Source organism: Gymnodraco acuticeps, unplaced genomic scaffold (assembly GCF_902827175.1).
Source record: "Gymnodraco acuticeps unplaced genomic scaffold, fGymAcu1.1, whole genome shotgun sequence".
Taxonomy (NCBI): Eukaryota; Metazoa; Chordata; class Actinopteri; order Perciformes; family Bathydraconidae; genus Gymnodraco; species Gymnodraco acuticeps.
The window spans coordinates 614,567-642,566 of record NW_022990346.1 but is presented as its reverse complement, the minus strand read 5'-3'; the positions used below and the strand labels follow the sequence as shown (position 1 = coordinate 642,566).

Here is a 28,000-nt window from a genome sequence, read left to right as displayed (position 1 = left end):
GCTGTTGTTAGTTGCGCTAAATTATCTGTAACTACGTTAGTTGAGGCATTGAGTAATTATAATATAAAATACATCATATGACTTAAATGTTTTCTCAATTAACTTAAAGTGTGTTGTATTTATCATTTATGACCTAAATTTACTTTTTTTTCTACCCTAAATCATGCTATTCTTTCACACACACAAGCTTACGGGTATTGGGCCGAGGGGCGACCCCGTACTTCCGGTATCCGCCGTTTTACGCAAGGTGCGACAGCAGGCCGATGGTTAGCCGTACACCGTCTAGGTGTTGCTAAGCTTCCTGTACTGAATATCATAGTCTATTGCCTTAATCAATATCTAGTCAACTCTAAAATACCACATATATGCAATGGCATGATAATATTATTGTGACAAGTGGGGTATTCACCTGGTGTTTCCAGAAATTAGACGTAGATGCAGCCAACATCGACGAAGGCCACTTTCGAGGGTCGTTTTTCCATACATCTGCAGGCAGTCTGTAAGGGCAATCCAACAACACACAGCTCTAGTTTACGCTGGTAACGACCTAGAGCACACCCCTCAAGTCCAGAGATGTAATCCGAAGACATGCAGCGATTTCTTCGGTCGTTAATTCAGAAAAAAAACCTAGTGCCCTCTGCCTGGCTATGTTAGCTAGCTGTTTATATTTGCACTTCCAGGATTTGCACCTCCAGAAAATGGCGTATTTATATATATGGCGCGTGTTGCATTGTGGGTAGCTCGTGACGTCACTGTGTGTAAAAACTAAAAACTTTTGACCGCAGTTGTTTAACCACCGGTCCAGATCACCATAGTGAAATATAATAATACAGTTGGGATGGATTCTTGTTCAATTTGGGATGAAGTTAGGAGATACGACTTTGCTGATTTTTAAATCTTTCTTATTCACACTTACCAACAGAACGTTTATGGAAATAATATGACATAGGCTACCTGTAGTTTTGCTAAACTGACATGAGTGTTAAAAGTTTGTCTGATAGAAAAAATGTAACTTTATGATATCAATCAAAAGCTCGCTTAGTCTATGCATGACGAGGCGTGTCAAGTCGAGTGTGAATTATAGTCAGGGGGTGCACATACCTTTGCTTTTAGTGAGTTACTCAGATGAGTACCAGCAGACAGCGTTTGGTACTCACCCCACACGAAGCGTGGTTTTAATAAGTGCAGTCTTCCTCACTGTCCTCCTCAGTGTCTCCTTCACTGTCCTCTATACAGTAATTCCTCTTCTTGCATGGTAGATGGTGAAGATGCTGCAGATGCACCTTCCCTGTCTCTGTTTAAAGCCTCCGATTTGCTTCTCCAAAACGTGTTACCTAAACTGTGAAGCCCTTGCATTTCCTGAGGCCAAGTTGAAGGATCTAAGAAAGAAATTATCACATGACCTGAAGTCACATCTGAAATCAGATGATTTCAGATGTGGGAAATAACTAAGTACACTTATTCAAGTACTGTACTTCGGTAACATTTTTAGATACTTGTACTTTACTTGAGTATTTCTATGTTATGCTACTTCTACTACAGTTCAGAGGTAAATTGTGTATTTTTTACTCCACTACAATTATGTAATACCTTTAGTTACTTTAGACATTTGGATTAATGATGTGAAATATAATGAAGTCTTAATATACTACCCTGCCGTATACAAAGTCATTCAAACTAGCTGCACCTTTACCAGCTTTGAGAACACTTTAATGATCAATCATTATAAAACACATCATATATTATATTATTCTGAAATTGACCAATCTGCAAAATGATTACTTTTACTTTTGGTACTTTAACTATATTTTGATGATAATACTTTTCTACTTTTACTTGAGTCACATTTTGAATGCAGGACTTTTAGTAAAAGTAGACACTTTTTAGTGTTTTTTACACAAATATGACTCAGCCTCTACTCCAGATCATGACATGTGCGCCAGGTAGTATAAGATTGATGATTGTAATTTGGCTTTGTCCGTTATAAATGCTTTGACACTATTTAAACATGCTTAAACAAGCACACTCCACCCACATGTCAAACCTAAGGCTAATCACCAGAAAACGTTATCATGAGTCATGTATAATCAATCAGCGTGTCAAAGGCAATACGTGGATGAAACAGTCATACAGTAGGTTCCTTAAATACTGAAATTACTTAGGCATGTTTGTTGGACAGGAATATCCTGTGCTGATGTTGTAATTTGGTGGTTTCTCATAGTCACCGATAAAACTAGTGGTGGTGAAATATTGGCTAACTCAACAGTTTGTATCCAACCATGGATTGTTTATTACAAAAATGTAATTGATTCCATACAAGACATACAAGACATAAACATACATTTTATATGGATATTGTGAAGTAAATGTAGCCTGGAATGTTGACAATGCACGTAAATGCATTATAGGAAACACATTTAAAACTTGATTGTTCCTTAATGACAGCTATTTATATCAGGAGGAGAAACATCTGGCAAATTTGAGCTCACAGAGTTTAGAATCTCACCGTTGACCTCCAGGTCCAAAGGCAGGAAAAAGGTGAGGCAGCCCTGGTGAGCAGCACGTGGTAGGCCTGTCGAAACTGTCTGTTCATGACGGCATAAAGCACGGGGTTGATACAGCTATTGAGCCAGGTGAGGTTTGCACAGAACATGTGCAGTACTTGAGGGGCGCGGTTCTGTTTGTCAGCTATGTTGAGCAACAGGAAGGGGACAAAGCAGAAGACGAAACACAAAAACACAGTAAAGCACATGCGTGTCACCCGCTTAAATTCATCAGCATCTCCCGAAGTTGCTGAGTTGGAGGAGGGTGCTGCATTGGCGGGAGCAGGTCTGGTTGAAGGTGAGGTTTTGACAGTATCAAGGGGTTGCTTAGTTACTGATGGATCTAGAGCCGTCACTTGGGTAGATTTGGAAGGTTTTTCACAGGTGATCTCATCTGTATTTTGAGTTAGATCCGCCTGGCTGCTCATCTCAAAGCTATATGTCTTTGCCATGCCACTTTCTACACCACTGTCATCGGTCCCTTGTGTCGAAGAAGCTGGTTTCTTCCTGGAGGATCTGCGGCTGAATCTGTAGCGAAGCAACGCTTGAGACGCAATCCTGACACGTCTGTAAATAAGGAGGTAGAAAACACCAACAAAGCCCAGCCCAATAAAAAAGTAAAAAAAGAGCAAGATGGTACTGTAGGGACGACCCCTGGTGCGATGGAAACTGCATGTGCACACCTGTGGCACAAATACGTAAACAGGCCAGAGTGGGCCAAAGCTGGCCAAACCCAGTGCCCACGTTGAGATCAGTAGTAAAATAAGACCACGGCTAGAGAAGACACGCTCAAACAAAGCCCTTTTTGCCACCAGAAGATATCGGCTCACAGCAACTAGGCAGAGGGTGATAATGGATACAGAGTTGGAGAGGAAGAGGAGCAGGCCGAAGATGCTGCACCAGAGCTCACCACTGCGCCATCTGAGGTGTAGATAGGAGTCGACTGATATGGGCTGCAGTATGGTGCAGTATAGGAGATCAGCTACAGCCAGGTTGAGGATGAGCACGTTGAAGCGAGTCCTCAGATGTGGGTCTAGAGCAAAGGCCAGAATGGTCATCAGGTTCCCCACCGTACCAACGAGGGTCACCGCACATCCCCACAGCACGGCAAAGTACCGGTAGCCCACGACTGAAGGACTGTAGCAGGAGAAGAGGTCCTCCTCTGTTTGGTTTGTGTAGTTCATCAGCATTCTGTCAACCAACAAGAATCAGGATACAGGTAATGCTTTTGTGTAGTGTGCCTACAGAAAGTTACACTCAAACAGAAATGAAGTTGTCCCCACCCCTCTTTGAAAAAACTAAAAGGAACTCACAGGTCGTTACTGTGGTTCACCACTTCCTTTTATCAAACTTCTCTTTCAAACCTTTGTTTGCAATCCTCATTATGGTTATTATTCTTTTAATGATATTCGATATTACTGAGCAAAAAAATGATATTTTCAAAGTTTGTTTTCTGCAGTTTTAGGATAATAGAACTTAATTTAATTTACGACTGCTGTGGTTTACTGACCTAAAATCAATGGTAGATCAGTAATACTCAGTTATTTTAGTTAAGTGAAAATAGCATTACCACAATGAAGAATTACTGCATTTAAATGTTGTAAAAGTCCTGCATTTATTATAGAATCATAATATGATATATTATTGGATTGGAATCATTGATGCACTAATGTTTAATTACTTTAATGATGCAGCTGGGAAGCTTATATTCAAGTTTATTGTAATTATATGATATATTGCTCAGTAACTTCATATAATATGACATCATGTATAAGGTGATTTATAATGTGTATCAATAAGCTGAATCTGCAAAGATACAAGTTATTAAAACTGTCAAATAAATGCAGTGAAGTGTTTCTCTCTGGTATTAAGTCAAAGTATAAAATAGCCCTTAATGAATGTATAAATAATAAACAAACAATAATACAATGGTCCTGCATTTAACAGTTGCTCAAAAGCCCCGTCATTATTTGACATATATTATTATCCTCTGAGCCTATGTTCAAATCACTGCGGTTAATTCTGCACATAACTCAAATAATATAACATACCATACAAAAAACCAAGAATTAACAACATTGATAAAACAAACAATAACAAATATTTTAAGATATTTGAAATACATGTATAGATGTATTACAAATATATAGTGTAAAGCCTCTTATTATAACATATCATTATACAGGTCTTACCTTAAAGCAGAAGATGTGGCCAGTCTTCTAATTGTGTGTGTGTGTCATTCTCTGCTGTAATCTGGGGCTCTGAATGTCAGGCTTCCTGCTGGTGTTACATTTTATGTGCATCCTCTGTGTTGCCTAATAAGCAACTACCCTCTATTGCACGGTATGAGGTAAGGTTTTCCAGTTCATAGCTATATTGGGGAAGAGAAAGTTTGCATATTTGCTAAACATCATTTTCATCAGAACAGAATAACCATACTGCATTTAAGTCACTTAAATCTAATATATATGGGAAAGTACTTATTGTCTGCAATTGCAAATGATAAATTAGTGATGGACATATGAGACTATAAAGGGCTTTAATACACAATTTGGACAATTGTTCTGATTCACATAGACGTTTATGTCAAACAGTGATGGACCAATCTATACCGACCAAGTGTGAAAATCTAGTCATACGGCAATACCAAACAAGTACTTTAATGTCATTGACTTTTTTTCCGTTTTAAAAGCCATAAAACAGAACTCAGGTTTTGCTATGATGCTGCTACTCAGTTGTATTGAGATGACAGTGTGTTTTTGTGATGGCTTGATGTGATAAACACAATGTTTGGCGTAGTTGATATTGTATTAATAAACCTTTACAAACAACCCACTCATATCCTATAATTAACCTGCAATTCTCCCCACCAAGTGGAAGTAATGCACCCAATACTGTTTTCCTTAACTGTTAATATAGAAGTTAAGACATCTTATGAGCCACAGTATGGTTAGGGGTTTCCAAAATGAATTGTGATTGTGCACATCAGTAATGTAGACTCCCAATTCTTGCAACTTGTTTAAGAATAATACAAGAAACATAAGTTCAACATCCAGGAGTTTTGGATGGACAGCGATGTTGAGAAACAGGAAGGGGTAAAAACAGAAACACAAAACAAACAGGAAAATGCTTAACATGTGTCACACATTTATTTTGCTTCTCATCCCCTAAGTTCTGAGTAAACCAACAGGTTTGTGATGGTTGGAGCAGGTGTTGTTCAAGGTGTTGTTTGAACAATATCAGGGTAACTTTGGAGGGTTCTTCAGAGGTTATATCTTGTGCTGAAGAAGCTGCTTTCTTTCTTTAGCCCACGAAACACTTTAGCAGGAGGAAGAGGTCAACCTCTTTTTGGTTTGTTGTGGTTCATTAGCATTTTGTCAATCAACAAGAGTCAGAATATAGGTTAGCTTCTTTGTAGTGTGCTTATGGAAAGTTAAACTCATACAGAATCACAGCCCATTTTTTAGTGTTCCAGGTGAAAGCAAGCTCAGGTTGTCGCAATAGTTTACCACTTACTTTCGAACAGACAGCTCTCTCTGAAAGAAACCTTTGTTTTCAATTCTCATTATGTCTTTTTTGTAAGTTCTGGCATACAGTAGCTCAAGAATAGCTTTTTACATTAATCACACAACATGTAACTGCACGATAACATATTTTAGGTGTTACCAATTGTGTCAGTTCACATACATATTAGTAATCTCCTAATACTTTGTGTAAAATGATAAACAAGAATAAAGGTATGTTGGGTCAGAAGGGGCGTCAGAAGCTCCAAGGGGCTCCAAGGGGCCCCAACTTCACCCGTTCCCCACATTTCGAACAAGAGTAGATAAAGGGAACAATTACAAAAATTCCACAAGCTTTGATACTTGCTGTACATTTGTGTGAAAATGACCACGGCTTGGGTTAATAAACAATCAATATATTTCCAAATGATACTGTTGGTAAGATCTAATGTTTTGCACTTTGGTGCTCTGACAGTTTCGTGATCATCAAATGTAATTTATATTACAACTGTTGTTCGGCAAAAACATATAAAATATTTCGTACTGTATGTCAAAAGTGACTTGAAATAAGTAGTATTCGATTATCACATAGTATAGTATTCGTTTATTAGTCCCCAAGGGGAAAATGGGTTGCAGCACATCACAGAAGCATTTAAAAAAGTTAAGACAATACATCACTGACAACAACATAGACACAGATAAAAACAAACAGACATAAGAAAACCAGATATCGGCAGACATGACAAGGGGCCTATAGGCCCTCATTTGCGAAATAGGGGGGACAGGGCCAGACCAGCTGGGTAAACAGTGCGTCCTAGCCATCATTTGTTCAGGAGTTTGATGGCTTGTGGGATGAAAGACAGCCTAGATCTGTTTTTTTTAAATAAGGGGGCACGATATCTCCGCCCGGATGGCAACAATTCAAAGTAAGAGGCAAGAGGGTGCCTCAGGTCACTCACAATATTGTGTGCCAGTTTTAAAACTCTGTCCTTATATAAGCATTCTATATTAGCCAATGAGATTCCTGTCAATTTACTGGACAATGTTATGGCCCTCCTGACTAACTTTTTCTGTGCCTCAGTTGCGTTGCCGAACCAGCATATAATGCCGAATGAGAGCACACTTTCGATAAAAGCATGATAAAACATCTTCACCATTCTGTTGCCGACATTAAAAGACAATAATTTACGTAAAAAAAACATTCTTTGTTGAGACTTAGCATTTATTTTCTCAGCCCAACCATCCCATCTGAGCTTGTGGTCAGGCATGACACCAAGATACTTGTACTCAGTGACACATTGAATGGGCTCACTATTTAATAAAAGAGTAGGGTTGGGCGATTGTGCTATTCTAAAATCAATTTCCATCTCCTTTGTTTTTGAGGTGTTTAGAAGCAGGTTTGACTTCTCACACCAGTTAATAAAGAAGTCAAGGACAGGCCCATGCTCCTCTTCCTCATCAAAGAGGAGGCTGACCAGGGCCGTATCATCTGCATACTTAATAAAGTGCCTATTGGGAAAAGTGCTGATGCAGGAGTTGGTGTATAAAATAAACAAAAGAGAGGATAAGACACATCCCTGGGGTGAGCCTATCCAGGTAGTTATTGTGTCAGAAAGTGCCATGCCTATTTTGACCTGCTGAGTTCTACAGCTGAGGAAGTCAACGATCCAGGAGATCAGACTAGGTTCAAGTGAGAATTCTTCAGTTAAAATATTTGCTAAAATACTTGGCTTAATGGTGTTAAAAGCTGATGAGAAGTCAGCAAATAGAATCTTTACATGGGCTTTTGGCGTCTCGAGGTGAGTGTGCAGAAGATGCAAGAGAGTTGCGATAGCATCTTCCACCCCTCTAGAGGCCTGATATGCAAACTGCATGGGATCTAAGAGGTGCTGCGTTTGTGAGATTAGATGCCTCTTAACTAAACGCTCAAAACATTTCATTACCAGTGAGGTGAGTGCTATAGGCCGAAAGTCATTGGGCTCACTGGCCCTGGGGATTTTAGGCACTGGAATAATTGTGGATGTTTTCCAAAGAGAAGGGACTTTTTGCAGATTAAGGGAGGACCTAAAAATGTCTGTAAATACAGGTGCAAGTTGTTCTGCACAGTGTTTTAAAACAGCTCCTTCAATATTATCGGGGCCAGGGCTTTTTCGTATATTACACTTCCTGAAGAGATGGATGACTTCTGACTCCTCAATAGTCATACTAGAGGGGAGGGGGGAAGGATGGAGGGGAATGGCAGTGTCAGCCTCTATACTGTTGCTACTCTCAAACCGGCAGAAGAAGGTGTTCAAATGATTTCCCGTCTCCCTTCCCTCACCACTGATCAAGACAGGAGACGGTTTTCCCCTGCCCTTATGTGGAGCATTCGTCATGTTTTTAATTCCCTGCCATGCTTCTCTGGGATTACCAGAGGCCAGAGCTGCCTCCAGCTTCTCCTTATAGCTATATTTGTCTAACTGTATTTGTCTTTTAATATCTCTCTGTATGTTTCTCCTAGCAAACTCATCCTGGTTTTTATAAGCTTTTTTCTTCAGAATAATCAGCTTCTTTAAACTGTGAGACACCCAGGGCTTGTCATTCGAATATATTTTGAAAGACTTAGTGGGTATCACAGAATCGACACAAAAATCAATATAACTAGACACTGTCCCAACCCGTTCATTAATATCAGGAGTATCGAATGTTTCCCACTGTGTGCAGTCAAAGCATCCCTGCAGGGCCATAATGCTGTCATTATTCCACATTTTGACAGTCTTAACTTGAGGTTTCTCCCTCTCAAGTAGCCTCCGATAGACAGGGCGTAGGTGGACTACACTGTGGTCAGATGTCCCAAGTGGTGGAAGCGGGGATGCAGTGTAAGCGCCCTTAACAGTTCCAAAGCACATATCCAGAGTCTTCTCCTTCCTAGTGTGGCAGTCAACATACTGGTAGTAGGTACGCAGGGATTTTTTAACGGGACAGTTATTAAAATCTCCTAGAAACATTTTCGGCGCATCAGGAGAAAGTGATTCAAGTCTCTGAGAGAGATTAAAAATGATTTCAGTGGCTTTGTTAAAATTTGCTTTGGGGTGTATGTACACCACAGTGAAAAATAATTGAGGAAACTCCCTGGGAAGATAGAATGGTCGTAGAGAGACACACAGCAGTTCTATGTCTGGAGTGCACAATTGCTCTCTAATCACCGCTGCCCGACACCACTCGTCCCTGATGAGAAGACAGACCCCGCGCCCCCGCGTACCTTCTCGGTGATGATCGGGTCTCGGTCGGTTCTAAACGCCGAGAACCCGGAAGGCTCCACTACACTGGACTCGATGTTGTTATCCAGCCATGTCTCCGTGATCGCTAAGACACATGCATCCCGATATTCATGCAGGTAGCGGGTGTTGGCTGACAGCTCGTCCGTCTTTGCTCTCAGGGACTGCGCATTAATGAGTAGAGCGGTAGGCAGAGGGAGTTTATTTCCTAACCTTGTCAGCCGGTGACGGGTGCCTCCTTTGCATCCGCGTTTTCGCTTTGTGCGATAGGTAGAAGGGTCCTTTTTAAAACAGTTCGGTAGCGATCCAACACTGGATAAGAACTCCTGTGACAGATCCGGAGATGTGTTGTGCAGCAGCAACAACGTTTCTCTGGTGTAATGTATTTCTCGGGCTGTGCCGCCAGCAGCATAGTCGTGGTTATATCCATGGGAGAAATAGCTGTTTAAAATCACTATAAACAGGCTGATCATGCACCACAGAGCGAGATCCATGATTTCTTCGATTCGGGGAGGTGACGAGATAAAAGACAGTCACAAGCACTCAGCAAACAAACTAAAACAAGCAAAATGCCAACGTGAAACACCGCAGGGCAGCCACTGAGCAGCGCCCCATATGACAAACAGGAAGATGTGGGCTCACATACATCAATTACATCCTTACAACATCCTTACAACATTACTAAACTACTTGTACAACCAAATACATTTGTGATTTATTGTTCACTAGCAGGAACCACGCCACAACAGTGTGATGTTTGTAAGTTTATTGAAGTAACATGTGAATGATATGAGGGGGGTGAAGAGATGATCTGGGAGGATGAGCTGTGGTCCGTGCAGTGGGAGACTCAGAGTGGGGGTTCCGTCTCCGGCATGATCTGCGTGGGCTGATTACGGGCCCCCAGACAATACCTGGGATTAAAATGTTAGTATATACAGTATATAAATATGCACAGTTTAAATATAAATGTTGACGGGCAGAGGATGTTGGGATGAAGGGATCAGGGATGGAGGGATGAAGGGATGTAGGGATGAGGGATGTAGGGATGAGGGATGAAGGGATGTAGGGATGAGGGATGTTGGGATGAGGGATGTTGGGATGAGGGATGTAGGCAGGGCCGCCCCTCCCTACAGGCCAATCACGCAGGCTGCATGGGGCCCCGCCTTGCGCAGGGGGCCCCGCCCAGAGGGCCTCAGCTGCTGTGCGCAGTTCTCCGCTCAGTTCTCCGCGCACCCCCGGCTGACACGGGAGAGTGAGAGGTGACAAGGGGAGCACGTGTGTAACCCGACACCGTTGCAATGAATCGACATCTGACCAATCACGGCTTTGATACGGCCACTAGTGCAGGTGAAGAGATGTCGGTGAAAAGACAGTTTCAGTCCGGCGCAAGCTAGAGGGAAAAAAAAAAAACTTGAAGAAACTAGAGCATCACTCGAAGGTGGGTTATTGTCAAATGTATAACTTGCGAATGTTGTATAAGTCAAATTGCCAATTGCCATATTAAAACATCAGCTGCAATTCACGACATGAAGAAGGCAGTCTCTGCATAGCATATAGGCTAATGGAGATGCAGTTATTTCCAGCATTCTTTATTTAACATTCATTTAAGTATGTTATGCCTTTTATCTGCTAATGTACAGGAGGAAGAGAGATAAACTGTCCGTCTAGTTGGCTTACATAACAGTTAAAGTTTACAGCCTAAAAAACATGGAGCATTTTTCCCCCTTATATTCATTTTTATGTCAATTTGCACATTTCATGGTGATGCTCAGCCTCTCCCCTTAACTCCTAACAGTCATCATCATGTCAACCACAACACAGAGAAATACTGATAGCAATGTGTGTGTAGTTGTTGATACATTGCTGACAGAGGGAACTACGTTTGAATACAGATTTAAGAAATATCAGTTTTTGAGCATGTCATAAGCATGTTTTGTCTTGACTATATTACAACTATATTATAATAAAAATAATATAGTATTTACATTATTGAATTAATTATGATTATTATTAGTAGAAGTAGTTTATTTGCATTAATTATATTTTAATCTTTTTGAGGCTAGTATTTGGCAAGAAATGCAGACGTATTCACCTGTAAACGCAAACTGAACGACATACATGCACAACCATTTACCTCACTGCATAAAAAAGTGTTGATAATAATAATAAACAGGAATTATATTTGCAAAGTAGCCTACTTTGTTTCCAAAATGTTTTTTTTTTCACTCCTGTCGGTTGGGGGGGGGGGGGGGCTCATCTCACAATGTCGCATGGGGCCCCAAGTTGGCCAGGGGCGGCCCTGGATGTAGGGATGAGGGATGTGGGGATGAGGGATGTTGGGATGAAGGGATGAGGGATGAGGGATGTTGGGATGAGGGATGTTGGGATGAGGGATGTTGGGATGAGGGATGTGGGGATGAGGGATGAGGGATGTAGGGATGAGGGATGTGGGGATGAGGGATGTTGGGATGAAGGGATGTGGGGATGAGGGATGAGGGATGAGGGATGAGGGATGTGTAGGGATGAGGGATGAGGGATGTAGGATGAGGGATGTGGGGATGAAGGGATGTAGGGATGAGGGATGTTGGGATGTTGGGATGAGGGATGTGGGGATGAGGGATGTAGGGATGAGGGATGTTGGGATGAGGGATGTTGGGATGAGGGATGTTGGATGTAGGGATGAGGGATGTTGGGATGAGGGATGTAGGGATGAGGGATGAGGGATGTTGGGATGAGGGATGTAGGGATGAGGGATGTTGGGATGAAGGATGTAGGGATGAGGGATGTTGGGATGAAGGGATGTGGGATGAAGGGATGAGGGATGGAGGGATGGGGGGCTGTAGGGATGTGAGGGAGGGAAGAAGGGATGGATGGATGTATCGCTCGGTTGTGAGTCGGAAGGGGAACTGTATGGGTAGAAGGGAGAGGGAGGGTGGGTTTTGAAAGGATGGAGACAAGCGGTGGCCGGAAGTTTTGCCGGATATTAAATAGGGGTGGCCGTGGTTCGAGGTGGAGTTTTAGGCGTGGCCATGCTCCTGAACCTATGTTAACAATTTAACCTCATTTATTGTCATATCTCATTACATTTGAAAAACAGAAAATAATTCAAACAAATCAACATTGCTTACAATGGTAAACTCAGTTTATTGATTTGATATATAATTTAGTTTAGTTAACAACAAGTTAACAATTAGGAAGCCCCAACATGTACCTTTTTCATATGTTTTCAATCATCTACAGTTACACTATATGTTTTAATACACTTGTCCTAAATAACAATTCATACATTTGAAGACAATAGTCTTTTTATTGCAGTTAACAAGAAAAGTTAGCAGGAGTGCTTAAAGTATTGCTACTGTTTCCTAAATGTCCCTCTAATGTTTCACAAACCATCATGATACTTTCACAGGGATAGATCGGGGTCATGTAGGGTCGGAGCGCACAAGGCAGAGCACAAAACGAACAAATGTTAACCCACTACAAGCTTATAATACTACCCAAAATGTTGTGTTGTACAACTACTCAGCTGTGTATGTGGCCCTTTTCCGTCTGTAACATATACTGTATCTGGTGTCCTTCAGCCCCCTTGTTTTGCTGAAAATGTTGTAATTAAATGTGCATATATTGCAAAGACCTGCTACTAAAGTTATTCATCAACCATGTTCCTCCTTTGCTCACAGTGTTGAAACGATCTGATTGAGACACTTAAACCTTTCTGTGATGCGTAGTGTGGTGAAAAAAACATATTGTCATTTTGTGTGAATTTCAGCTGTTTACATTGAGAACTTTCAACACATATGTGCTTTGTTGGACTTTATGCACATGGTTGTCAGTGGCCATTTAGGGAGAACATGGAGAATCATCTGGAGAGACCGTTACATTGTTGCCTTCACTAAAGAAACTAATAGCATAGGTTTACCTTCTTTTCTCCAAACTTACTGCATTTCACACTGACACTGATATCGGCATATTGCACATGTTTACTACAACTACGCTTCCCAAAATGTAAATGGGGTTGACATACACATCAGTACAGTTTTAAGACATAATGTAAATTCTTCCCTTTTTCTGTTCCTCTTCTACTTCCTGTTTCTGTCCGTAAAAGGTTAATATACACCACCTGGGACAGCTATGAAAATGTAGACGTACAGTACAGTCAAATGTTTACCAGTAACTGCAGCAACAATATGGAAATGATTGGTACCTTTTTGTCTTAACAGGCCACAAAAACAGAACTCTACAGTGGTATATTCCACTATACTGTGACAGCTACTTTATGATACCAGCTAACATCAGACGCAATGACTATATCTAACCCAGCGGGCATGTTTCTGACAACAATGATGCTTTGGATATGTGATGAATTCTTGCAAAGATTAAAGTGAAAAACATAGGAGAGGTAGGGTTTTGAGACGGATACAGTGGATCATATGTTAGATGAAGATAATGATTTGGTTGCAGATTATCCAGACTCTACTTGATGATTGGCAGATAGTTGATTGATGAAGGAAACTGGGGAGGATGGAAACATACAGACTCATGTCTGTGGTTCTCCCTGTTAACGTAACAGCAGCCGTCTGCAACCGCAGAATGCAACATTAAGAGTCATATTTATGTCCGCTGTTTTTATTCTATTGAAACAGCAGCTGCAGCCACAGCAGCTGATTGGCTCTTGATGACACAGGGTTGCAGGCCTCCACTTCACAGTGTGCTTCTTCCTCATTCTACCCCGTTCTCTCACCGTCAGTAAGGAGTGAACAGGATTGGCCCATGCGTGGTGCGCATGGGGCCAGGGGCGGGTCTCAGCAGGCTGAGGGGGGTTCCCTGTAAGAGGTGGTGGTGGGGGTGGTGGGGGTGGTGGTGGGAGGTTGGACAAGGGGGACGTAGTGTCAGCTGATTGGAGGAGACTGCGGCTGCCATCACTGCAGCCAAAGCCAGGGGATTTGGTAAAAGTCCAGCCCCCATTGATTTTGGAAGTTCCTTAAAAAAAGTAATGGGAAAAAAAGGACATTTTTTTAGGCATGCAATCATTTCCATAACCTCTAAATGATAGTGTTTTATGGTGCGGAATTGATAAATGTGGAATATGTGAGAAAGATCATCTGAGTTCTTACCATAAAGTCAGTGCGCTTCTTGTGCCGACTGAGAAGGGGATTGGGTTTCCCTGCAATTCCATCCCGATGCCTTCGGCTAGATATATGCTGAAACAAAATGAAAAAGAATGATAAATATAATTGTATTTATTGGGATTGCTAGTGCCATTATAACCACAGTGGTTAACCACTATTCCCTGTGTTTTAGTTTTTTATATTTCTGTTGTAAATTATTGTCTTTTATTGTGATTGTAGTAATGTGTTTTTATTACATGTACAGCACTTTGGCTCGACCAAAAATCACTTTTAAATGTGCTTTAAACAAAACTTGATTTGATTTGATTTGACCGTGTGGGTTTTTCTCACTTGTTTGAGCTGCAGTTCTGAGTTGACTCTGACATTGCAGATCTCACAGTGGAAGGTGCGTTCCTGAGTGTCGGGGTCAGAAGACAGCTCCCCCCCCTGCTCTGGGCTGAGTTTAGGGCCCAGACGTGGGTATGCTTTAATGGGCCCCAGTCCACTGCGAGCCTCCAGAATGGTTTTGTGTTTGGTACCTTGAAACAATAAAAAAACGGTTTAATCTACAATGGCAATTAAGGGGCGTAACTTTGTAATGCATACACTGAAAACTAAGGCTATTTCAAAGTTAACGTTGACGACTAGACATTAAAGTGCAAAAAAGGAATGACATTTAGGAAAACTACATCAAGTGATATGACAGCGCTCTCCAGAACATCTACTAAAGGACCTTGTCATGACATTGTTTGCTCAAGCTGTCAATGTTATAAAATATATCCACTTGAGGTATGAGGGTTTTCCTGTTATTGCATTTACTGCCTGTGACAATATATAGTGTAGGTGGTAGGAGGTCAAGTTTTTATGACCACCTATCTAACCATTTAGATCATGCAGTTTTGAACCTATCGTTCTCTCCACTAGGTGGTGCTAATGCACCTGGTTTAGCTTTTAGGACTTAAAATGCAGAATACAAGTGCTTTGAAAGAGCCATGCTTCAGGGTTTCTGAAGTTTGTTCTAAAAGTGAATAATACTTAATGCTGTTGTTTGTCGGGTTTAATATCTTGCATGTTTGGCATACTCAGTGATGTGATGTTCTTGTGAACATGTTCACTCCTACCTTTGTTATGTGCCTCCAGTTGTGAGAGGGAATTCACAGAAACTTTGCACAGGGAACAGTAGAGAAGCTTCTTGGCTTTCTCTTCCTCTGATTCTCCTGAAGAAGGGCTGGGTGCTGGAGACGGGGTGTCGGAAAGACCAGCCGCTGCTGGTTCTACTGGGGGGGTGCTGAGGAGCGCGGTGGGGGAGGGAGGGGAGGGCAAAAGTGTGCTGACAGAAGGCATGAAGGGACACTCTGCATCTGAGCTCAGTGTGGGTGTTGGAAGGCAGATAGGTGTCAAAGGTGAATTGTTAAAGTTGGGACAGGATAGGATGTCATCTGTAAAAAGCACAATGTTTTCTGATTAGTCAACTATTTGTCCAAAGTCAGCCATATCTAAATATTAATATTAAGTTCAACCCTAATTGTCAAGATATAAAAGTATAATAATAATAATAATATATTTTATTTCTATAGCGCTTTTCTTGAACCCAAAGACGCTTTACATTTGGGAGGGAGGGTAGACAAACAAAACAAAGACAATGCCAAAAAGAAACAAAACAAAACAGAAAAGCAGTCAGGAGGAAGTTGATTGAGAGGAGGGGGGGCTTATGGATACAGAGTTGAAGAGGTGGGTTTTGAGGCGGGACTGGAACAGGGTGAGGGACTCAGACTCACGGAGGTATTGGGGGAGGGAGTTCCAGAGCTTCGGGGCTGCCACAGAGAAGGCTCTGTCCCTGAAGCTCCGGAGTTTGGCCTTGGGGATGGAAAGCAAACCGGCTGAGGTGGATCTGAGGGACCGGGGTGGTTGGTAGAGGATGAGGAGGTCAGTGAGGTAGGGGGGGGGCCAGATGGTGGAGGGCTTTGTAAGTGAGGACCAGGAGTTTGTAATGGATGCGGTGTGAAACGGGGAGCCAGTGGAGTTCTTTGAGGACCGGGGTGATGTGATGCCATGATTTGGTGTGGGTGAGGAGTCTGGCGGCTGCGTTCTGGACACGCTGGAGTCTACTGAGGGATGTGGAGCTGATGCCGTAGAGGAGTGAGTTGCAGTAGTCAAGGCGGGAGGAGATGAAGGCGTGAATGAGTCGCTCAGCTGCAGGGCGGGTGAGAGAGGGACGGAGTTTGGCAATATTGCGGAGGTGGAAAAATGAGGTTTTTACAACTTGACGGATGTGGGGCTCGAGGGAGAGGGTGGGGTCAAATATAACGCCAAGGTTGCGTACCTGGGTGGAGGGGGAAACAGGGGTGCCATCAATGGTGACTGTCAGGTTGGGGGTTTTGCTGAGGGTGGATTTGGAGCCGATGAGGAGGAGTTCAGTTTTATTGCTGTTGAGTTTGAGGAAGTTGTGTTGCATCCAGGATTTTATTGCAGTCACACAGGATTCGATGTGGGTGAGGGGGGGGTTGTTGGGGGATTTGGTGCTGAGGTAAATCTGGGTGTCGTCGGCGTAACAGTGAAAGTCCAGGTTGTATTGGCGGAGAATCTGACCTAGGGGGAGGATGTAGATGATGAAGAGGAGGGGGCCGAGTACTGAACCGTGGGGAACACCTTGGGTGACTGAAGCTGTGGCAGAGGAGTGGTTGTTGAGGGAGATGAAGTGGGATCTGTCGGAGAGGTAGGACTGGAGCCACCTGAGTGCAGTACCTTCGATACCGATGTCCTGGAGTCGGGTAAGCAGGATGGAGTGGCTCACGGTATCGAAGGCTGCACTCAGGTCGAGGAGGATGAGGATGTTGAGGGAACCGGTGTCAGCAGAGGTGAGGAGGTCATTGAGGACTTTGATGAGGGCCGTTTCTGTGTTGTGGTGGGGACGAAAACCAGACTGAAGGGGTTCAAAAAGCTGGTTGGTTTGGAGATGGCGGTGGAGTTGTTTTTGAGAGAAAGGGGAGGTTGGAGATGGGACGGTAATTACTGAGGGAGGAGGGATCCAGACCGGGTTTCTTGAGGATGGGAGTGACAGCAGCAGTTTTGAAGGCAGAGGGAACGGTTCCTTGGGACAGGGAGGAGTTGAAAAGGTTGACAAGGTAGGGGCAGAGGACGGGGAGACAGGACTTCAGTAGAGGGGTGGGTAGAGGGTCAAGGGAGCAGGTTGTGGGTTTGGAGGAGCTGATCAGTTTGAGTATTTCAGGGGGGGTAACCAGAGTGAACTGGGAGAGGCGGCCGTGGGGAGGACGGCTCGGGAGGTCCAGGGAGATGGGGGGAGAAATTGTGGCGGTGGATGCTGGGGGAGATGTATGTGTGTCAGATGCAGCGGATAGGGAGAGATTAATGGCAGTGATTTTGTCAGAGAAAAACTGGAGGAATGAACTGCATAAAGTGGAAGTGGAGGAAGGGAGGGTGTCAGCACGGGGTTTGAGGCAGTGCTTGAATTGGAATGAAAAAGGTGCCAGTACTCTAAAATCAGCAACTTTTTCAAGTCAATTTTATATATACAGCCCACAAACAAGAATTTGGCTACTATAATGCTGGTGGGTTTGTCTCTTTACTACTGTATATTTTAGAAAGGTTCACTGTACTTAACATTTTTTTATGATAGGCAGCGGATATGGCTAAAGCTCAGTAAGGTCAATATTAACTGAAAATATAGCAATCAAAGTCTAGATCTTCTGCTGAAGACACATGAAGCAGAGACCTTTCAGGTGAGAGCCCCTCTGGTGGTGTTCAACATTAATGACAAGGAAACAAAGCTCTGGTCAGAAGCATTTTTTATAAAAAGCTTTAACAAAATTAAGTATTTCTGTACATTTTGAATGCAATCTAACTTTCCAACTCAGAAAACGAAAAACGAAAAAGTGCCAAAAGTCTTCTCACATGGCTGAGCTGCTTTGCAATATACTTCACCACTGAAGAATACAAATATGTATAAAGTAAACTATGATGCAATCTAACTTTCCAACTCAGAAAAATGATAAAGAGCATGAACAAAGAACATGTAAAAACAAATGCAAAATTTGCACAATCTAAAATGAGAAACTGTAACTGCAAGTAACAAAGTCTGAGCCATGGTAAAGAGTTACATTGAACACCAAGCTGATCAGATAACTCCCTGGTTGGTCTGAAGTCCTTCTATCTCCAGGATCTGTACAAATCGGCACATTATGCCAAAAGTCTTCTCACTGGGTGAGCTGCTTTGCAATATACTTCACATTGTTAGAAAAGGCTCCAGAAGGCCTTGGGGACATCAGTATCAGGGGCTGGAGCTGGACAGGCTCTTTCATCAGCACTTATCCTTCCCTTTGCCAGCCAGGACCTCACATACTGTTCCGGATTGAACTGTCCTAGTGATGGTCCATTACATTTAATGAAAACCAGGCTGGACAGTCGGCTGACAGAGAGAGCATTCCTTTTTGCAGTAAGGATATCGTTCATGCAGCTGAATGCCCGCTCACACTCACTAGTGGAGACAGCGATGGTTCGGACTGCTTTCAGTAGAGGCTCCATGGCAGCAGGTGTACGGGATGCCCTGGTTTCCTTGTATTCGCGAAAGCCCTGAACAGTCTCTCTTCTGTCCACTTTCAGCACTTCGCACAAACGTAGCACCTCTATGTCCCCATACTGTACGTCTAACTCCTCTTCAGGCCAACTTCCAGGATGGATAACTTTCATGTCCTGGATTAGCTGATTGTCCCGGGCCTCCCGGCCATGTAATGGGATTTCTCTTGTGCTGACATGAGAGGAGGTTGTGGAAGTCATTCTGTGTCTCGGATTCTCTACCATACTGCGGAAAAACTGACCTGCATGAATCTGTACAAGCCTGCCATTCTCACGCAGGGCAACACCCTTGAAGGACTTCTCAGCTAGAGCTGTATGAACTGTAGTCATGTGTGGGCCAGGCATGGTGACCATGGATTCAAAAACTCGTATTTCTCGAGTTAAGAGCCTATCTGCTGTAGGCAGTGTCATCTCTCTTTTTTGGAGTTGCCGAGAGAGGTCGCTGAGCTCTGTGAGCGCATCGTACATCAGTCCCAGATTGCTGACAAACGTTGCAGATGTGAGCACATCATCCAGGCCCTTGTACTTTGCTCTGTCTCTGGAATCCCTGCTCGTGTCGTTTGCAGCATTTGTGAAGTGATCATGAAGCACTCGGTAGTTTTCCCAGACTGCTCTGACGCTCCTTTCACTTGAAGCCACCCAGCGGATGGACAAAACACGCCCTATCACCAGGAGACGCTGTCCGACTGCTTGCGCACACTGCGCTAACTGCCTCTGATTTTTGGGGGAGGCATGGAACAAGGAATAGAGTTTGTCAAAAAAGATCTGGAAATGATTGAGCCCTGAGACCTCCTTGACCACATCCCCAACTGCCAGCTCTAGACGATGATTGGAGCAGTGCCACACAAACAGGCTTGGGAATTTACTACACAACTGGGTAGCAACGCCTGTTCTCTTCCCTAGCATGACTGAAGCCCCATTACATGGAGAAGAAACGAAACACTGACCTAAAAAGTCCTCGTTAAAATCTCTTCCAAGACACTCCATTAACGCCTTTGTGATGTCATCAGCCGTTGTTCCATCCAACTCGATCAGCTCCCAAAAAAACGTTTCGGGCTCAGCATCAGCTAATGCTGAGCGTAGACACACAACAAGCACCGTTTTACCACTAATAGTGGTAGATTCATCGACCAAAACACAGAGTTTTCTTTGGTTTTCTGTAATGTCTTTTGCCATTTTTTTCTTCAGCTCATGAACTATGTGGTCGATGATTTCGCCACAGGTTTTATTGGAGTGCAAAACCCTGCCCACGTTCAGCCCATTCAGTTTCTGTACATTCAAATCAATTGGCATGTCTGTGAATGGCCGGCTATGTTGCCAATTGTATATGCCGTTCGAAAAACTCTGATAGTGGTGTCTAATTCAGATTTATGCATAGACTGCACTTGATGTTGAATAGTTTCACGTGAAGCAGATGTAAGGATGAACTTGGAGCAGGAGGATCAACAGGAGGATCAACCAAAGAAAGCTCCCCATCAGACACAATTTCCAACACAGGCACAGCATTCTCTATATTTGAAGTTTCTTCCGGTGACAACCGCTGTCTTTTTGCACTTTTATTAATCCACGCTAACATTTTAGAAATGCTAATTTGTGACGTGACTTGCTTTCCTTCTCTCGGGGGCGTGCCTGCTCTGTTCTATCACTCTACATAGCCACCCACTGGGTGGGAGTTGCACTGCATAAACACAACACACGTGCATCTAGGTATGTAAATTGTAAAGCATTAAAACATGGTTTTACTAACAGTTTTCAGTATGTTGTTACTTCGGCATTATTATTATTATTATTTTGAAACGTGTATTACTATTAAATCACGGTCAAATAGGTTAATTTTGACATAGTCGTTTCCACCACAGTATTTACATGGAGAAGATAAGCCCCGCCCCCTCTCCAGCACGTTCTGTTTGAATGACAGGAGTACACAGCTGACAGCCGCTGTGAAACTCCAGCGGTTAGAGCGATGAGAATGTCCGTTCGGCACCTCATGACGCATCTACTGAGTACCGGGCGGCTATATATATATGGATGTATAATAAGAACGGCGGGAGAGTGTTGAGTACTGGCACGGTGCATGAGTACCGGAGTATCGCCAGCATGCCGGTACTGAGCAAGAAGTGCCGGTACTCCATGGGTCAGAACCAGAAGTGCCGGTACTGCGTACCGGTGAGTACCGGCCCAATTCCAGCACTGGTTTGAGGAGCTTGTTGACGGTGGAGAAGAGGGTCCTGGGGTTATGGGAGGGGTCGGTAAAGATGGTGGAGAGGTAAGCAGTTTTTGCGGCAGTGAGGGCGTCTCTGTAGGTAGTGAGATGGAGTTTGTAGGATTCATGGTGAACTGTGAGGGATGATTTCTTGGTTAGGCGTTCAAGCTGGCGGCCGGTTTGCTTCAGCTTACGGAGTGCAGGGGTGAACCAGGGTGAGGAGGTTTTAAAAGTGACATTTTTCCTTTTGAGGGGGGCCAGGCTGTTGAGGGAGGCGAGTAGGGTGGAATTAAGGTGGTTAAGTTGTTCATCGGGTGAGCTGAGGTTCGAGTCCAGGGGGAGAGTAGAGGATAGCAGGTCGGAGAGGTGCTGGGGATCGACAGAGCGTAAATTACGGAAGGTGATGTTCCTGGATGGGGGGGGGGGGAGGCGATGGTGAACTGTATGAGTTTGTGGTCAGAGAGGGGAAAGGGGCAGGGGTGGAGGTCGAGTACTGGGAGGTTGGTGGAGCAGACAAGGTCAAGGATGTGTCCTTTATCATGGGTGGGGAAGGTGACATATTGGGTAATTGAGAAATTGTCCAGAAGGGAGGAGAATTCAGAAGCGAGTTTGCAGGTGGGGGAGTCCATGTGGATGTTGAGGTCTCCGAGGAGTAACAGACGTGGGGAGAGGGATGAAGCAATGGTGAGGAGTTCAGTGAGATCAGAGAGGAAGGAGGGGTGTGGTTTGGGGGGGGGCGGTAAATGAGGATAACTGTCAGTGAGGGCGGGGCTTTGAAGGCGAGGAATTTGAAGGATGGTACTGAGGGGAGGGTGAGTTCTGTAGTCCGGATGTTGTGGTTGTATATGACAGCCAGCCCACCACCACGGCGTGAGGGGCGGGGTTTAGTGATGTAATTAAAACCAGGGGGGGATGTTTGGTTGAGGGAGAAGAAGTCATTGGGTTGTTGCCAGGTTTCAGTGAGCAGAAAGAAGTCGATGGATTTGTCCAGAATTATTTCGTGGAGGATGTGGGCTTTATTGTTAAGTGACCGGATATTGAGGAGGGCAAAATTGGTCAAGTGGGGGGTTGGAGGGGTGGTGGCAGGCTGGAGAGGTATGAGGTTGGCCAGGTTAGCAGTGCGGGGGTGGGCACGAGAGGGGGGGGGCAGAGGAGGGGGGCTTGATGGTGGGGAGAAATGGCTTGTTATATGTGTTGGGAGGCGGAGGGGAGTGGGATCCGCTCCAGGTATTTCATGCAGCTGGGAGTGTAGGTGAGCGGGGGAGAGAGGAGCAGTAGGAGTTGCGTTCTGACGGCGCGTCAGGTGTGCGACAGTGCGTTGGGTAGAGCAGATGGATGCTTTGGATTGTCCGTGCTGAAAGTAAACAAAACTGCGGCGGGTGCTTCGGTGAATGTAGCGGGGTCGACGAAGGAGTCCAAGATGTCTGATGACTGAGATGGAAGACGGGGTGGAGGAGTTGGTGAATGACAGAAGCTGTGAGATGGAGTATGTCAGCATGATGACAGGCGGGAATGCTGGGAGCAGTGTGTTAGCAGCGATAGCGGCTAGCGGGCTAGGTGCTAGGAGGTGGAGGATTGTTGTGGAGACGAGGAAGATCCACGACATGGCAGGAGGATGTGAACAGCGGGACGGGACAGATGTACCCCAGAGATGAAGACAGGAGGCAGAGAGAGTCCACGGTTGTTGCGTGGGACGGAGACAGACAAGTAGGCGATGTAGCAGATAGCAATAGCCACCCGGCACTTTGATGGGTGAGGGCAGCCGGCAACGGAGGCAGAAGTCTAAAATAAGTTAAAATTAAAAACAATGTGCAGTGCAGTAAATATGTGCAATGCAGGGCAGTAGTCCAATTTGAAAGTTTTGCAAGAACGAATGTTAGCTGAGGGTGATGGACAGAGGCGGAGAAGCGGCGAACAGTCAACGCCAGCGTCCTCTCCGGCGGGAAAAAAAGTATGAAAACAACAACTTTACAAAAGATTTGTATATTTTCTTATTATAAACTTGGGCCTGGCAAAAATTACATATGATAATCTGTTATATTTCAAGGCAATCAAATCTTGATTAAATCTTATTTGAAGATATTGTGATACGTAAATACCTTGTGTATATCAATAATAACAAGCATATACTAACTCGTATTTCTCAGGACATATGATGCAAAATATTTTTGAGGAATATAATATGTGTTGCTTTCTGTATGTTACCTGATGTAGGCCTAGTTATTGACCAGAGAACATGTTATATCGAGATGTAGATAGTTTTTGAGATATGAAACTAGCTATATTGGGAAAAAAGATTTTGGCCATTTTACCCATCCTTATTAGAAAGCAGGGCATCAACACTAATCTCTGCTTAGTTTCTATCCTATTACTTCACACAACAGCTGTGCTGTGCATCTGTGCCATTTAGAGACATATTTGAATGTGTGTGTGAGTGTGTGTTGTGTGTAACTTCATATGTCACAGGTGACGCTCACCCTGCTTATTAGGATCAGGCTCAGGGCTAGATGGCGACATGCCTGGTGGGGAGGGAGATGCAGGGGGAGGGTGCTGCTTGTCGCCATCTTGGAAACGAGATGTTTTGGATGTTTCAATCCCCTTCATCCTCCGAGCATGGCGGTTCCCCTTGTAGTGGGCCTCTGCCTGGCTCTGGTGGAAAAACAAGACATATCTGAGGTAAAATGAAATCCTGGATTTAATTTGGCATGACTTGATTCATGAAAATGTATCTTCCTCCCTTTTTTCTTTGACACTATGACCTTCAATTAGAGAGTCATTGAGGTCAATAAAGAGAACCACACTCCAAGTGAGCTCTGTTCCATTAGTAACACTGGTATTAAACATTTGACTTTTTTGTTGCCTTTGACCTTAATAGTTACATTGTTGTGCCATAATTAGTTGTTTGTCTGTTTATTAGTAATTAATCATAACCTTTTCAATTTAATGGATAAACATGGGCTTGATAGTTTTCTATTACCAAAGAGCCTCATCAATACAGGCACATGTAACACCAGTTAAATATGTAAGTCCAATATATATATTTTTTAAACAAGTGAACAAAGCAGAAAGCACCTACAGTCAGCCTTTCTCAAAGTGTGGGGCGCGCCCCACTGGTGGGGCGCAGAGATGTGATAGGTGGGTCATGAAATACAAAATTATTATTATTATTTTTTTTAATTCTTATTATTTATTTATTTTTCACACTGGTGGAATATCAAAACAACGGCCCGGGGTGCAAAACGCATCAATGAAAGCGACCCTCTACCACACAAAACAACACCTGTAAATAACCCAATGTGTGTTCTTTGAAATTGAAAAGGATATTGCATTGTGTTTGTTACTTTCGTTGCAGTTGTATGTCTTAAGTGTAATTTGGCATGCTTTTATTTTTGAAGGCGAGTTTACGCTGTTGATAGTTGTTGTTGCTATGGAAACAAGAAACGTTTCACAGCGGGCGGAACTTGTCATAAAGTCCGCGATAATAAAGCCATTTAGAGGGAAGATATGATTGGTCAATTGTACTGTCATTTGACATTACTCTCTCGTTTAGTTACTATAGCCCTCTGTGAATTCATAGCTGGACGTCCAATCAGCTCCTGTCTTCACAGACTCGCAGAGACGAGCTTCTTTCACTTAACCCTTCACATTCAAACAGAAACTGAATAGGCAGATTCAAAGGATTTATTTCTTTGGAAATGTTATTTTAAATACAATTTTTAATCAAGTTATTTTTGGTAAAACTAATGACAAATATTACTAAAAACATATTTTAAAAAAATATATAAAGAAAAATATAATTTGTTTTAATGTTTTTAAATATTATTTTGTAGAATATCTTAGGCCCTCAGAGACAGGCTCGCCACTGGTAAAAATCTCTCATACACACATGTGAAACGCTCTCACAGACACACACAACAGCGTTGCAGTTGGGAAGAAAAGCAATGTGGAGCGAGAGAGCGAGAGAGAGAGCAAGAGAGAGAGCACACCTTTATCTATTTAATAAAGTTGTAAAAAATAAAGTAAGAAATCATTCCAATGTGTACTATAGGACAGTAAAAAGTTTAAAAGGGGAGGGATTAGTCAAATATGCATAAATAAAAAGAAAGAATGCTAACTAGGTAACATAAGATAGGAATAAACAAGTTTAAATGATTTGTTGTGATCGTATTCTAAAGATGTTTGGATTATTGAAAAGTATACAGCTCCCTTTCATCTTAGTGTTGAGAGCTGTATCCATAAATTCATGTTGGGCTCAAAGTAGGGCTGCTCGATTATGACAAAAATCATAGTCTCGATTATTTGGGTCAATAATTGATATCACGATTATTAAAAACGATTAACCATTTACTTTGAAAACATCAATTTATTGAAGAAAATAATTAGAAAAGTATGTTTTTAACAGTTGATTACCCTGAACTTTAAGTATAACTCAACTGAAAAACCTATTTAAAAAAATAAATAAAATCGTTTTATTTCGATTATGTTTATTTCATAATCGTTGCAAGCCAAAATCGTAATTGCGATTAAAATACGATTAATTGAGCAGCCCTAGCTCAACGTGCTCCAGATTGATGCATTTAACTTCAACATTTAAAAAAAATCTTCCCGGGGGCGCATGCCCCCGGACCCAGAGGACGTCCACCACCAAATAAAGCAGGTTAAAATAATGAAATTGCTACATTTTATTTTAGTAAACACTGAAAACGGGTCCCACAGACCCAAACAGCACTCAAAGGTTAAAGGTAAGCATATCATAATGTTAAAATGTGCTAAATATATACACTGCAAAAAAAAAAAAAGAGGAGTAAAAGTAGCTTACGACTTATTTTATTTTTTTAAAGTAGCCCTCATCCTAAAAAAGGTTGGAGACCCCTGTTATAGAATGATACATTTGACCATTTTAAGCTTGGCCTACCATTTTATTGGAGCGATGAGGAACAGGTGGGGCTTGAAAAGGCCCACCTGTTCAAAGCGGGGAATGACAGAAAAAGTTTGAGAACCACTGCCTACAGTAGATGCAAGAGCTATCCAGTGATGCAAGTGTGGATGTGTTGATAAAGTAGCAGGAAGTGATTTTTGGTTTGATACGAGGGGTGCTCAGGAGACTTCAGTGGACTTGTATTAAAGAAAATGTTACTGAACAAACCCATGTCTTTTTTGTCCCGTGGATACTCCAATAAATCCTCACAAATTACGGCAATCTGCATTTTCTGTGTTATATTATATATGGGAGGCTGTGGCGCAGTGGACTAGTGTGTTGGTGTTGGGATCAGGGGAGCACAGGTTCAAACCCCACTGCAATCAGCATGTCGTTGTGTCCCTGGGCACTTCACCCCAAATTGCTCCTGTGGGGATTGCCCACAGTATTGAGTATGTATCGTCTAACAAGTAACATGTAATGTAATATTAACTGGCTGTGGAGACGATGGTTTGCGGGTCTGATGTGCTGATGAGGTTGTCAGGGAAGATTAGCCTCTAGAATATTCTTGTCTTTCAACACTACTGGTGTAATCACTGAACTGGCCTGCTGAGCTCATGATGATTATTGAGTGGTGGGATTATCTAAAATGGGTTGGAGGGCTGGGGGCACCATTGACAGTTGAAAGCTACTGAGAGAAAAAGGAGACAATCAAGAAGTGTTGTTATCTGGATGTTTGCCTGCTGGTCCATGTCAATTGCAAGGGGTTAGTTTAGACTCAAGGGAAACATCAAGATGAGTGGACATTTCAGTAAGTCCTCAGTAGTACGGGTGTAGAGTTTGGTGTCAGGTTATCAAAGTTAAAGTAACAGTAGACTATATACGTGTTTAAGATGTAATCCTTAAGATTTGCAGGAAATCCGACCCCATTTTGTTACTAATTTTAAGGTTGGCTTTTTCAGAAAAAGCCATTCAATATATTTACAATGTGTTAGTGCCTGTACTCTGTACAATTTGTATTTACAGAAAACACTATACGAATGTAATCCAGTGTTTTGTGTTCATCTGATTGATAGCAGCCTCACTATTTACTGTTCACTCACTCAAGATACACATTTTCTACTGCTGCTTCACATTCAATATATTCAGCTGGTGGAAATTCTTTTATTGTGAAGCAGTGACAGGAAACACAATGTATTGGTCAGAGCTGATAGCGATCATTCATCAAATCTGCACATGACGACAATAACTGGTTATGGAGAGATCAAGGTTAAGGTAAATAAACTATTGTTTAGGACATAATTAATATTCGGCATCTAAAACAAAGACAAAGGCCTGTCCACACCATGATCACTTACTATTATGATATCTACAGTATACATTTAACAATATGAACATTGACTCCAAGCTCCAGCTGAGCCCCAGAATATGTATTGATGAGCTGTTCCTGCTGTGTTTTGCTCAAAACAAGAAATTAAGATAAGAATATAAATAATGACAATAATAACAAAGCTGTTGGAGAAATACTGTTTTCTCCACTCTTTGGGTTGTTTTAAGGCACTGATATCATGTGTGGCTCTGAAACGTGTACAGCCTTGCAGCTGCCTCTTTATGATAAGAGAAGGCAGAGCATTTTAGGTTGTTGATATAATCTGAGGAGACAGGCACATACTTGTTGTCTCCTACATTATCTCACATTGCTGGGAGTCCAGAAGCCGCAGATGACCCATCCAGATGACCCAACTTTCCGACACCCGCGGCTGACATTCCGGCACCTCGATTTACGGCTTTGTTCTCCGTGTTTTGGACTATATAAGCCTGATGTTTTTTGCTGCTCCGTTGAGCAACATACCTCATGTGTGTGAGTTAACCCAT

General features: G+C 42.8%; 2 protein-coding genes across 2 annotated transcripts in view; both read right to left on the bottom strand.

Annotated features, from left to right (window-relative positions):
* Positions 1-2,266: 2,266 nt before the first annotated feature.
* Positions 2,267-4,801, bottom strand: gpr84 (G protein-coupled receptor 84). The gene is made up of 2 exons (XM_034223871.1): positions 4,736-4,801; positions 2,267-3,734 (listed from the first exon to the last, which is right to left on the bottom strand). Exon 2 carries the CDS (start codon positions 3,731-3,733, stop codon positions 2,495-2,497), a length of 1,239 nt encoding a protein of 412 aa, XP_034079762.1. The 5' UTR covers position 3,734; positions 4,736-4,801; the 3' UTR covers positions 2,267-2,494.
* Positions 4,802-12,423: 7,622 nt separating this feature from the next.
* The window catches only part of LOC117551146 (zinc finger protein 385A-like), a 40,175-nt gene continuing 24,598 nt past the window's right edge, over positions 12,424-28,000 (bottom strand). Inside the window, exons 4-8 of the mRNA XM_034223882.1 lie at positions 23,685-23,856; positions 15,533-15,850; positions 14,763-14,950; positions 14,418-14,504; positions 12,424-14,283 (exon numbers count right to left, since the gene is read on the bottom strand). Of these exons, the coding sequence (XP_034079773.1) occupies positions 14,047-14,283; positions 14,418-14,504; positions 14,763-14,950; positions 15,533-15,850; positions 23,685-23,856 (1,002 nt within the window). The 3' untranslated portion in view covers positions 12,424-14,046. The remainder of the gene's footprint in view (positions 14,284-14,417; positions 14,505-14,762; positions 14,951-15,532; positions 15,851-23,684; positions 23,857-28,000) is intronic.